At 40.4% G+C, this 14,850-nt stretch overlaps 1 protein-coding gene across 1 annotated transcript; it reads left to right on the forward strand.

The window, feature by feature from the left end:
• Window positions 1-12,370: 12,370 nt before the first annotated feature.
• On the forward strand, window positions 12,371-13,678 carry LOC311089543 (uncharacterized protein F54H12.2-like; the record flags this gene model as incomplete). The annotated part of the gene is made up of 1 exon (XM_084124266.1): window positions 12,371-13,678. The coding sequence occupies one exon, from the start codon at window positions 12,371-12,373 to the stop codon at window positions 13,676-13,678; it is 1,308 nt and encodes a 435-aa protein (XP_083980392.1).
• Between the last annotated feature and the right edge of the window lie 1,172 nt (window positions 13,679-14,850).

A 14,850-nucleotide genomic window follows, 5' to 3' on the forward strand; every position in this document is an offset into this window, starting at 1 on the left:
GGACACTAGATAATTTCCAAGATCCTTAATTTTCAGATTCTTATTATATATTTTCTTATAATTTAGATCTTTATGTGATTGTTTAGAAGAGAACCCTCCATTTGACTTGAACCAATGGTTGATTCATGTATAAATGATTCATTTATCCATATGGATGCATGTGAGCTCTTGTGATTAAAATCAATGGTATAATTTTATTTTGAATTTCAAAAAAAAAAAAAAATGTATATGGTGAAAAAAAAGTGTCTTTTATTGACAAAATATTTTAGTTTGTCTCGGATATTTTTTTGTTAGATCAGATAACATTTTAAGTTTACATATGGTCATGTTACAATGTGCCCCTCACATGTTACAACATACCCCACCTAGGGGGCACGTTGTCACATTTCACTTCCATTCTTTTGGCATAAATAATGAAAGAATTATACACTGTATTATTGAAACAAAACAACATTGTACCAGACATGTGAAGTTAATTTGGAAAAAAAGAAATACTCTGAACCCTAAGTAGATTTACACAAACTGAGAGTCAAAAAGCATTCGGTTGTGCCCTGCTCTCCTCCTATATATAATATAAAACATTATAAGCTTTAAGGTGTTACAGTATGAAGATTGCCGTTGAGTTATTTTACTTCCCTTAAATGACCTTTCCAGTAAATAACCTGATGCAGAGAATGTGCTCTGTCTTCATGAGGGTGCAGCAGCAACATCAGTGTTGTTGTGTGCCGCATCATCATAAGGACACGTTTCTTATACTGGGTCACTTTTTCAACTTTTACACTGTTCCCATTACAGTCTTTCAGTAGATTTCTCATTCAAAATGCACTAAAACTACCAAAAATCGTCATGTCTCAAATCAACTTTTCTATATGCAAAGCTTATATAGATAGTGAAGTCTGAAGTCAGGTAAAGTGGGACACTTTTTGGTAAATTGCATTTTAAACAACCTATCAGTTAATATGTATTCAACTTGTATGTGTTTTGTTTAAATAGATTGTAATGAAGGCCACTATGGTGAAATTTTCCCAATTTATGTATTTATCAACAAACTGTTCATCTTTAAACACCATCTGACACCCTCTTCAGCAAACTGGAAGCAATCAGGTTGAGTGGGACACTTTGTTAGGGAAAGTGGGACACTATTTTATGGTTAAAATGAAGGAGAAGTACAATGATGGCGGTGGTGTTCATAAACTGAACAATGGTAGCGTTATTTAATGTATAAATTCATGTATGTCCAAAAAACGGGTAATGTCAAACTTTCTAGTAGTGCTATCATGGCGTAATCATAGTTCGAATTACAGAAATATCAGTTTTGGGGGGGTCAGATAATTTTTCTGATATTGTGAAAAAATATAATTACAGTTACAATACAAGTCAACTCCTATTTTGACTGAACATTTTAATGTAAAGCGATTTCAGACACCCCTATTGTGGACCGTACCATTTTTAACCACCGTGGCTAGAAGATAGAGAACGACTTCAACTACTCAAGCAAGTGTCAACGTTGAATGACAGAACGCTAGTTTCATAAAGTATCATCTTTTCAACATTCCTTATTTGTATATTCAAAAATATTTAAAATAATCTCATTTAATACAGTTATAATTTTTCAATGTAAATTATTTAATTTTATTGGTAACAGCCTAGTGTCTAATTATTTTAATTGAATATATTTATCAAATTTAAGAATTTGAAATGAAAGATGGAGCATACATTTAATAAAATTAGGGGAAAATGCCCTTTATAAAGGTACAAAAAATTATTCTGAGTGTTTTCAAACAGTGATGTAATGAAACATTGACAATTTAAGTTTAAAGGGAGTAAAGCCTTTGTTTAGGCTATTAAGGAAATGTAATTTTGCCAAAAGAAGAACTTTTATTTAAAATAAATGTTCATTTTAAATCAGCCTACTTCAGTGTGATATGTTACCATATTATCATTCTTAACACTAAGAATTTGAATAATTGTAATGTGATCAGATGCAGATATCTAAATCAAAGAATATAGGCGGTTGGCGGGTGGATTATTTATTTTTAACAGTGGATTTGGGTGACTCAAAGTGCACCAGACCCCCCTAGACCCCCCTAGAGATACCAAGCTCCACCAACAAAAAAATGTGGGAAACACATTAGGCTATATGATGATCTACAAAAAAAATACGCATTTAATTATCTTATTATTAAAATACATTATTATGATTTGACCACCTCCGCCTCATTTTCAGCCAGGAAAAACCCTGAAATAGACAATAGGCTTCTTGTAAAGGTATTACTTTTACCAGTAATTAGAATGGTATTTCAGTGCACAAGTAACTTCTAACTTTTTGTGAGTTGATCAAAACAGTTCTCTTTTGGATATATAACAACAATGAGATATTCTGTAGCCTACTGATTATCAGTTTGTCGCATGTTTAGACCTTGTATGTGTGTTGCACAACACATGTTATTGGTCATAGAAGAAGTGAAGGAGCAGTACCCCCCAATTATGGTGGGGTAATTCGCACTCTAATCTGTTTGGTTGTAAAATGTATTACCTGATAGCCTGGGTGCCAGCCCGAACCCCGCCCACAACATTTTTTGGTCCGGAAGTTCGGTCTGGACTCGATCCGTTGAGGAGTAATTATGCTCGGCTCCCAAAAGGCCGAGCCAATCAAATTGCCAGGGCGGGCTTTAATCGATGATGGACAGATGATCTGCGGTTACGTAATCACCCACGTCACCAAAGAGCGCTTGATTTGAATTAGTTTACAACAAAGATGACTGCCGCTGGAGAATTGAGATTTCACGAGTTCACACTTACAAATAAGTCAGATAGAATAAATGCGCATATGAGATTTCACGAGTTCACACAAATAAGTCAGATAGAATAAATGCGTATATGAGATTTTACGAGTTCACACAAATAAGTCAGATAGAATAAATGCGTATATGAGATTTCACGAGTTCACACAAATAAGTCAGATAGAATAAATGCATATATGACGTGCTGTCCGAGGAGAGGGCTGTGGGCTCGGTAGCCATACTTTAGCCGAACTTTGTTTATGAAACATCATGTGTAGATTCCGCCATCGCGTCTGTTATAGAAGATATCCACAGCGCATTCATTTTAAAAGAGGAACAGAGAGCTGCGACATTTTGTTGGTTGAAAATATGAATGAAGAACATGCGTCATTTACTCCGTTGCTCTGGCTAGAATATGAGAATGACGAAGTCAGGCTAATTAACTGAGTGAAATGAAATCGAATATATCGTCCTGTGGAATCATTCATTCACAGACAGCTTACGAAGATGTTCAACTAATAAAGATCTTCATCGCTGGCAAAAATATGATGCATTTGAAGATTTGCTCTCACTTGACTGTACTGTAACGTTAGGTCCACGGCCACTTCATCCAACGCTCTTGATGTTCAATCTTCCTGTTACGATTCCGAGTCGAGTGTGAATTGAAATCACTTCAGACGATTCAGTGCGTGCAGGAACTGAACAGGGGTGCGTTTCCAGATAACGATGGATATTAGCACATACGAGGATTTTCTGCGAGCGACTTTACGAACGTTCGTGTTCATTTCACGTGCGTTTCACAAAAATGCACTTAGCACGATCGTTCGCAGCTGTGCTTTAAGTGCTACTTGAGAGTCGCTGTCCGTTTGTCAAGTGCTGAAATGTCACCTTGTAGAATGGCTTGTAATTGCAGCACACGCTTGCAATTTTAAATGTTTAACCATAACTGTTTTCACCTGATGTGCATTTTCTACGAGGCCAATAATCTATAAAAGCACAAACCTACGAGTGGAGACGCCAGCAAAATGGCTGAACCAAAAAAAAAAAGAAAAAAAATACCTTCTTTTTTTTTTAAAGAGGAGATTAAGGTAATTTTAGAGGAGGTGGAGCTATACAAACATATTATTTTCAGGAGGTTTAAGGAAAGTCATTAAAATAAACAAAAATAAAAAATCTGGGAGGATTTTGCTAGAAAACTGACTGTATAACTAGGGGCATTAAAAGATCAGGGAAGGAGGTCAGGAAGAAGTGGGAAGACTTGGAACTTGGACTTGGAGGTCAGGAAGAAGTGGGAAGACATGGAACTTGGACTTGGAGGTCAGGAAGACTTTGCCAGCCTTGCTAAAAGGAAAAGGGCTCTGCAGAGGACAACATTTAATAAAACAGGTGGTGGGACCAATGATGGCCAACCAAGAAATGCCCAATACATGGCGGGTTTTCGTGCATCAATCATTTAATGTTCAATAATTTAATTTTGATTAAAATTATTAGATTAAATTATTTATATTTTTTTATATTTTTTCTTTTTTTAGATTTCTATTTTTCTTTTTTCTTTTCTGACCTTTTTAATTATTTAATTTATACATTAATTTAACCAAAATTTGGGGATTTACGATTAGCCTACTCCAGAGCACTTGTAGATCTACGAATATTTTTAAGTGCTACTTAAGTTACGATGCTTTTGGGAAACAGTCCTTTTATAGATTATTGACCTCGTGGAAAATGCACATCAGGTGAAAACAGTTATGGTTAAACATTTAAAATTGCAAGCGTGTGCTGCAATTACAAGCCATTCTACAAGGTGACATTTCAGCACTTGACAAACGGACAGCGACTCTTAAGTAGCACTTAAAGCACAGCTGCGAACGATCGTGCTAAGTGCATTTTTGTGAAACGCACGTGAAATGAAACGTAAATTCGCTCGCAGAAAATCCTCGTAAAAAAGAGAAGCAGACAAGTGATAAGTCAAAGTCAGTGAAAAACACGTTCATGTCTGTCATCTGCCGTGCACTCAACAGAAGAATGAGCCGCTGCTCCTCTCAGCCATTCACTGAACAGGGACACAGCTAGAGAGAGTGACGGCAGGGAGAAAAGCAAGAGCTCGCACTCGCAGGACTGACAACATTTGGAGGTTAATGAGGTTTGTCCAAAAAGTCGCTAGATTTGTCACTAGTCGCTTTTTTGGAAAAAAATGTGCTAAAGGGGTCTGAAAAGCCGCTAAAAATAGCGACAAAGTCTTGTCTGTGTATTTAAGCCCTCATGTTTGCCATGTGTCTACTGTTATGTAAGTTAATGTCTTTATTTTTAGTTTTCATGTCATGTTTTTGTTTCATGTTTGGTTTTGTTAAATAAACTGCACTTGGGTTCTTTACAACTTTCCTCCAGTTGAGGTCAGAATGGAAAACAGAAACTTGAAAACACGTAAAATGAAATATGACAACAAGTTTTTCAACATTTAATTCACATAATTTTTCTATCACTCTGTCACATATATAATTAAAAACAAGCATTATTATTAACATAAACACATAAAAAGACAGAAATAAAAAAAGAAAAATGTACATACAAGAGTTAACCTCAGCTCAAATCAGCTGACACTAAAACACTTTCACTTTCTTTCTTCCGTCACATGAATAAAAAAAAAAAAAAAAAAAGACAGCATTCCACGTCACAACCTTATAAATAGAGACAGCAGCCAGAGAACATTAATTTGCGGCTCTTAACCGAATTGAAGATACAGAGAGGGAAGACTTCCACACTCAGGTTTGACTTCATTACTCATTATTACTAGTATTACTCATTCATTACTGTGTGTGTGTGTATATAAATAGTGGCTCATATATCCAATGCTTTTTGAAAACTTAAGGCTTTCTTCTTCATAAAACGAGTCGGACATCATCACATTTTTTGTATACATTTGTATTTATTTACATTAGTAAGCTACAGGACATCGTCTTTCAAAACATGACCTGCGCGAAAGAGAGAGAAAAAATGAATGCGTCATATATTTATAAAGAGTTCAGATGCAAAAGCCATATATTTAAGTTCAGTAATTTCAGACAATTAATAGATAATTTTCATTGCCATTTAAGTGAAATTACTAAACTTAAATATACGAGCTTGATAAAAATTATCATTCTAGAAGAAAATTTCAGATGGCACTTAGAGGCTTTTGCATCTGAACTCTTCATATATACATGCATGGGCGTCGGTTTGGTTTGAAATGTGCTGGGTACAATGACGCATTCATTTTTTTTTTTCTCTTTCGCGCACATTTCAAACCAAACCGACGCCCATGCGGTATATAGGCTATATGTGCTGGGTGCAATGACGCATTCAAACCGACGCCCATGGCTGGGTATATATATATATATATATATATATATATATATATATATATATATACACTCACACACACACACACACACATATATATATATATATATATACACTCACACACACATATATATATATATATACACTCACACACACACACACATATATACATATATATATATATATATATATATACATATACATATATATATATACACATATACATATACATATACATATACATATATATATATATATACATATATACCTATATACATATATACCTATATACATATATACCTATATACATATATACCTATATACATATATATATATATATATATATGTGTGTGTGTGTGTGTGTGTGTGTGTGTGTGTGTGTGTGTGTGTGTGTGTGTGTATGTATGTATATATATATATATATATATATATATATATATATATATATATATATATATATATATATACATACATACATACACACACACACACATATATATATATATATATATATATATATATATATATATATAAATATATATATATATATATATATATATATATATTCATGGGCGTCGGTTTGAATGCGAGTAGTCCTTACCAGACACCTTGTGTCAAAATGATTTACGACTTTGACCTTTGACCTTTTGGCAGGTTGAACTTCCGGTGACCTTTATGATTGACGGGTTGAACTTCCGGAATGCGGTCATGGGATTAACCTATTGACCCTGCTAGCCTATCGATCATGTTTTTGACAGTTAGTTTTGAACTATGACCTATCTAGGACTAAATCATAGTTTTGACGGGTAGTTTTGTCCTATATTAATAGAACAGATGTTTTTTGCCGTTTGTTTGAACTTTGTCCCAGTTATATGTGTGTGTGTGTGTGTGTGTGTGTGGTTATATGGCTTGTGTCAGAGACCTGCGCCCCCACCGCAGTGAAAGTGAGAAGCGTATATAAATGGGGTCAGTGTGTTCTACATGCACCACCAGAAAGGGAAACATGAGCTACATGAGCATGGATGGTTTATCCTCCCCTCAATCCCCAGATGCGGGGTTGAACAACAGGATGATGGAAAGTCTGACTATGGCACCGAGAAAACCTTTAGGACACATCCGTTTGACCAGCTTTCTCCATGAAATTTCGGAATGGACTAAAGCTGAATTTCTGATGTGTAGCAACCGTGTATTCGGCTACAAATTTCACAAACCAACTCGAGTAGTTACGCTCTACACCACTGATGGCGTCGACGAGTTTCAGCCGGGGCAAGACGCGTGCGTGGTATTCCCTGAAAAAGACTGGTCTCTATTTTACAAACGTGTCTGGAAGGATCTGAATGACGGCGGCGAGGAGCCTTTGTACGTGGGTGAGTGGGGCGGGGTGACCCCGAATGTCCGGTACCGTGTGGTAGGTGACCATACTCAAAAGAAGCCGAATGATTCTGTTTACATATTCTGCTGTAAAGACAAGACAAAGCTCAACAACACTCGGATGGGCCCCATCCTGCCTAAAGAGCATCAGGATCTGTATGAAATGCAATTCTTGTTCAAGTGGTGCGATCTGGATCTGCTGAGCAGTGTTTTTTCAATTATCAACAAAATGTTCAAATGGTGCGACATGCATGATGGATACAACAAAATTAAAGTGCAGCTGTTCCACCCTGAGAGATGTGCACGGAGCAGCACGTACGCTCTGCCTTCCCCGCCCATTTACTACAGCCATCATAAAGCTCGGCGGTCGGACCTTGTCAAGCGTCGTATATAAATCAAGGCTGAAGCGCTCCAACGTTCCCACCCCCTTTTCCACCGCGCTCATAAAATACAGCGACCCGACCCTCCCAAGCAGCATTTATAAACCATGGCTGAAGACGACGCTTCAGAACCCGATCACGTATGCAGCTGCGGTATCTCTTTCGGCAGCATTCTCGACCCTCCCGACGACGACGCACCCCTACATACTCTGACTGATGCCTGCGGTCCATCGGGCCTCCACAACGACTGGGTCTCGGCTAAAACGGTCAGACGGCGCATAGCCTTGGAATCTTGCTTTGAAAACGATAGGGCTCCTGGCAACATCATCATCACCCCTGAACCCTCGGACCTCCAAAACGACTCTGGTCCGGCTATCAAACGTAGCTTAGACTGGGATCCGATGATCGAGTGCGACTGCGGTTGCACTAAACCTTCACCATCCAGCAAAAAACATGGATCCGACAGCCTGACTTACCTCATCAACCCTCGCAAAGACACGGAATCGTCCAACGATGGATGCGACGGTGGTCCAGCTAACAATATCATCGACAAAGGCTGGGAGTCGCCCCCTGAGACAGTCAAAAGTCTCGGGATCCATAACGATCGGCAATCGCACGACGCATCTACAATCGACCGGACCCTGCCTCATTCTAATCGCGTCTTCGACGTCACAGACGGCTGTTTCAGCGACGTCGGATTCAAAATCATAAAAGCCGCGACCGTGATTTTGCTGCAACATCTCATCAACGACAAGCAGAAGGACGACTGCGAGGGCTGTGCGATTAACCATCCTAGCCAGCTGCAACATTCCTGTCTGTTTGACCCTCCCAACTACTACTTCGACACACACTTTGACGAACTTTCAGGCAAGCTGTTTAAACCCTCTTTTCATTCCATCATCACCACCCTCCTAGGACGGTTGGGGTTAAAATCTCAACCCCACCGTATTCAAGGAACAGTCGGGACTATTCTGCGCGAATTAAAAGACGAACCATTCATCGCCGCCAAGGTGGAAGAAATCAGGGCGAGACTTCTGGACAAACCCTGCAAGGAAATAGTCTACGACGTCGTCGATCTCTGGGAAAATCTCCCCACCGCGAATGGCCAGTGACCAAACCATCTCCAACATGGGTGCAGCCTGTAGCCTAAAGTGGTGTATGGAATTATTGTTTAAAGAGCATTACAGAGACCAGATGACCGATCTCATGAGCAAGATTATTATGGACGCATCCCACCCCGATACTCCATGTCAAGATACTGTGCGCGAGGCTAATCTCAAGAAAAATATGGTGTATATAAGAGGACTGACTAGCTCATGGGACTATATGACGGACAAATGTGTTGCCGGTAACGATCCACCCGTTGTGATGATAAAACAGGTTCTAGATATGCTGTGTGAATCACAATCCCCGCTCGGGGTCACCGATCTGCTGTGTACTTGTACGTATGTGATGGATGTCTGTACCGAGCTAATGAAGAAATCAAAAGAATATGACTCCGATGATCGGGACGACGCTATCAGAATCGTTGAAGTGATTCAAAACGTAGACAAAATTGTCGTAATGTACGTCGATTACATCCTAGACAAAAACATGATGGCCTGCCGCGATTTTCTTTTCTGGTTAGACTATCACTGATGTCATTATTACTATCCTACTTTACTTTGCATGTAACGTCATTATATTAATCCCGCTATATCCATTTTTACTTAGAGTTTGTATTTTTTATTATATACCTATTTTGCATGCTTTATTATATTAATCCCATTATATCCATTTTTACTTAGATTGTGTATTTTACATGTTTTATCATATTATATCCATTTTTTACTTAGAGTGTGTATTTTACATGTTGTATTATATTAATACCATTTTGCATGTTTTATCATATTAACCCCATTATATCCATTTTTTACTTAGACTGTGTATTTTACATGTTGTATTATATTAATACCATTTTACTTAGTCACTGTATGCATGTTTTCTATTATATCCATTTTTACTTATAGTATGTTTACTATCTTCTATTATATCCATGTTTACTATCTTCTATTATATCCTGTAACGTTTTTAATAAAAGATTGATTCAAACCGCTTGTACGCGTCATTCTTTTCCAACGGGTGCAACGGCAGCATGGCGGAGCTCATGAAAGAGGCTTATTATACGCCCTCCAACCCAGGCTCTTTAGGCGGTAAAAAACGATTAAAAGACGCCGTCTTGAAAGACAGCGGGGTCCGTCTGAGCGATAAACAGGTTTCAGAATGGCTGGCTGGTGAGGACGCTTACACATTACACAAAACAGCGCCTATAAAATACAAACGAAACAGAGTGGTCGTGTATGGGGTCGATACTCAGTTCCAGGCCGATCTCGTCGACATGATCGCCTACGCCAAGGATAATGACGGTCATAAATATCTGCTGACGTGCATAGACGTATTTAGCAAGTACGCCTGGGCTCGCGTGTTGAAGAATAAGAGCGGCGCAGAGGTCACTAGAGCGTTCGAGTCTATCCTCGAAGAGGGCCGCGTGCCGCAGAAATTGCAGACGGATCAGGGAAAGGAATTTTTTAACAAACAATTTCAAGATGTGATGAAAAAGCACGACATTAATCATTTCGCTACCGCTACCGATTTGAAAGCCAGCGTCGTGGAACGATTTAATAGGACGTTAAAAAGTCGTATGTGGAGATTTTTAACGGCTACAAATTCCCGACGATACATAGATGTCTTACAAGACATTATGCAGGGGTACAACACCAGTTATCACCGAAGTATCAGAATGAGACCCGTGGACGTCGACAAAGTAAACGAGGGTCAAGTGTTTCAAAACTTGTACGGCGATATAAAGAAGACCGAGAGACCCGTATTTAAATTCAAAGTCGGCGACGTCGTCAGGATTTCTAAAGTGAGAGGTCCGTTCGCCAAAGGTTATGAGCAGAACTACACGGAGGAATTTTTCACCGTATCCTTGGCTATCCCTCGTCAACCACCGGTCTACAGACTCACCGATTATGACGGTGATGTCATCGAGGGGGTTTTTTATGAAAAAGAGTTGCAAAAAATAATTGTCAGTAAAAACAAATCTTTTAAAGTGGAAAAGATTTTAGGTCAGAAAAAACAAGGGAAATCTACGCTTGTTTTAGTGAAATGGCTAGGATGGCCTTCAAAATTTAATAGTTACATAGATAAAAAAACTCTGCTGGACTTAAAACACCCCGACGTTTAACGGATCAGGTCATACTAGCGAAGGACCGCCATGGATGATCACGGGTTCTACGTCACGTTACCGTGCAATGCATCTAGGTCGGTTTATCCCGAAAATCGCATATCCGCCTATACAACCAGGCTGGCGCAAGCTATAGACTTGAAAGGACAATGGGAAGTCGGACTCGCCGAAATCGAATATCCTAGAAGTTGGTACAACTTTAATGACGAAGATGGTCATTTTATCCTACATACGGCCCCGGAACCCTCCAAAGACTCAAATATCGGTTTTTCTAATATTACGAAATTATACATAAGCGGCGGTTACTACCAAAACATTCGTGCGATACTGCGTGCTATAAATCAACTTATGGCACCAGTGGCCGTGTTGAATCACGACGAATTAAAAAACAAGGTGTTTCTGGTCGCGAAACCCAACATTTCAGTCAGTTTTCGTGGTAGACTGGCCACTATTTTAGGAATGACGCTAAAACCTCTCGGAGGTTTAAACTATCATAAAAAACCCGATTTTACTGCAAACGTCATCATGTACGCCCCTCATCAATGCGATATCAACGCGGGGTTCTACACATTGTACGTTTACACAGACATCATCCAGTATCAAGCGGTCGGTGATTCTCACGTCCCGCTTTTGAGATGCGTACATATATCGGGTAAAAGCAGCGACGCGGTCATTGCTAGATACGACAACCCGCATTACGCATCGATCAATAAGGATCACATCACCGACATCACCATAGAGTTGAAGGACGATCAAAACCAAGAAGTACCATTTTCTTACGGGAAAGTCATCGTAAAACTACACTTTAAACCAAAAAATGGTTTATTATAGACCCGGAGAAACCGCTGACTATGTCAGCTACTACCAAAATCAGGCCGGCGGGGGTTTACCAGGGTATGCCGGTGGAGGGGTTATGTACGGAGCAGGCTTAGGGGGTCTTTTCAGAGGCCTGTTCAGGATGGCTATACCTCTGTTAAAAAGAGGATTTAGCATCGCGAAACCCCATCTAAAATCTGCCGCTAAAAATATAGTATCCGACGTCGTCTCAAACGTATTCACGCGATCTCATAACGATAAAGCTCAAGACGGATCGGGTCTGATGGTCATGGCTCGTAAGAGGATGTCTAAACCACCGGGTGTGAGGAGGCGTGGTCAGTGGGGAAAGAAGAAAACAACACTTGGACCAAAGAAACGCTCAGTCGTACGTAGAAAGCGTAAGACGTCTGTTAGTCGAAAGGCGACGATCAAGAGAGTCGGAAAAACCATTTTCTAACATGGCGTTATTGCACCGCATGTCGGGAGAATGCATCAAGTCCGAGTTGGACCTATTTACGGTCCCGCTGACGCAGACCGTTATTGAGAAAAACGGCTATTTAGAAGTAGCCCCATTATCGGCCATATCGGACTCTGCACCATTGGAGTTTTTTATCGCCGGCAACGGCGATGATTATTTGGATCTCAATAACACGATGATCTATCTACGGGTGAAAATCAAAGGGCCTGACGGAGATGATATCCCCCACCCGTCAACGGTGGGTCCAATAAACTACCTGGCTGCTAGTATGTTTTCACAAGTCGACGTAACCCTCGGCGACCGCCTGATATCACAGAGTTCCGGAACTTATCCCTATCGCTGTATCCTTGAAAGTCTGCTCAACTACGGTAAAGATACGCTGGAATCTATTTTCTCCGCCGGTTTGTTTCACAAAGACACAGCCGGTCAGATGGATGTGCGTGACCCCGCAGGCCGTAACGAAGGGTTGACGAAGAGATCGACCTACACCGCTCGAAGCAGGGAGGTGGAACTTCTTGCCCCCATACACAGCGATATATTCTTTCAGCAGAAGCTTTTAATTAATGGTTTGGATTTAAAGCTACGCTTTATACGGGCAAAGGATGAATTCTGCCTGATGAGATCCGACGACGTGGCTTACAAATTACATATAGTGGCGGCGTCCCTATTTGTCAAAAAAGTTTCTGTATCGCCGCCGGTGAGACTGGCTCACGCCCAGACGCTGCTTTCGACCACGGCCAAGTATCCCATCGATAGGGTCTGTCTAAAATCGTTCTCCATACCCGCCGGCTCTCGTGTTTCGAATCAAGAAAATCTGTTTTTAGGAACACTGCCAAAGTCTATCGTTATCGCTATGGTCGACAACGACGCATTCACCGGTTCCTACGAAAAAAATCCATTCGCGTTCAAACATTACAATCTGGAATTCCTAGCAGTCTACGTAGACGGTCAACAATTCCCCGCCAAGCCTCTACAACCTAATTTCGATGCCGGTTTGGCAGTACGTGAATATTATCAGCTGGCGATGACGACCGGGAGACACCTTAAAGATCAACCGCTCTGTATCGGCAGGAATGATTTCCTGAACGGATACACGCTGTACGCATTTAACTTATCGCCTGACGAGGACTGTGGCCAGCACATTTCCCTGATCAAGTCCGGGAACATCAGAGTCGAAGCTCGTTTCAGACAAGCTCTGCCGAATACCATTAATTTAATAATTTACGCAGTATTCGACAGCCTCATTGAAGTGTCTAACCGCAGACAGGTACTGATTGATCACTACTGAGAGATGAACACGCTACAACTCACAGCTATCGCGGATAAAATAGCATGCAGGGCTCATTTTCTCGGGGTTCTACCGAGCGATCAACTACCCAAAAAACCTCTGAGGATCTTACCGTCGATGGGGATCATTAATACCGACCCGGCTCAATTGCCGGGTGAGCATTGGGTCGCCGTTTATTTAGCCAGAGAGGGGACCGCGTGTTTTTTCGACAGCTTCGGCAATCCTCCCAACAGCCCCCGCTTTCCAATCAGCATCAATAACTTTCTGGCCGTCAACGACGTCGACGTATTATATTCTGACAGACGCGTCCAGGATTATTCATCGGATACCTGCGGACAGCACTGTGTGTTTTTTCTATATCATTTAGCCAGAGGTCGCGACTATAACCATGTGATGAAACTATACACCGATGATTATGTTAAAAATGATAAAATGGTGTCCCTCTTTGTGAAGAGATTGAGACCGCATGTTTGTAATGATAAAATGTTATCCTGCATTCATTGCGTGCAGACGTGTTTGATGTATAAATAAAAAAAGCTTAAACCATTATATTTCTCATCGTCTTTTATTTAATGCTCACACAACATCGTTACATTTCCAACCATCGCCCTCGGCCGATAGCCGGCGAGTCTCCGAAATCTGGAGCCAAGCGAGGTGAATATCTCCTCGCCTTTTTTTTTTTATAAGGTCTAACAGGCGTCGATGTGGTGAGAGGCGAGTTTCCGAAATCTGGAGCCAGGCGGGGCGAATATCTCTGCGCCTTTTTTTTATAAGGTCTAGCAGGTGGTGATGGCGGCTCTAAAGGTTTACTCTTTAGAGGCGAGTTTCCGAAATCTGGAGCCAGGCGGGGCGAATATCTCTGCGCCTTTTTTTTATAAGGTTCTAGAGGTTTACTCTTTAGAGAGTTAATCGTGCGTCTGACCTGTTGATTGGGCACCATAGAAAAAGGAATGTTTAATTCGGCAAAGGCCCGTAGAAACTCGGACCATCCTAGAGGTCTCCGGTCATCCCTGACCTTTTGCGGGGCCGTAACATTTTTTAACAAATCGAGCATGTGCGAACCTTGTACGGCTTTACCCCTGAACACAAACTCCCCGGATTCGTTCCACGAGCTCAGTCCTTTAGCTTTAGACATCTTGTCTAATATGTATCTGCTGTTTTTCACACTTCTC

This window comes from Abramis brama (genome assembly GCF_963993115.1).
Source record: "Abramis brama genome assembly, chromosome: 9".
NCBI classification, from domain to species: Eukaryota; Metazoa; Chordata; class Actinopteri; order Cypriniformes; family Leuciscidae; genus Abramis; species Abramis brama.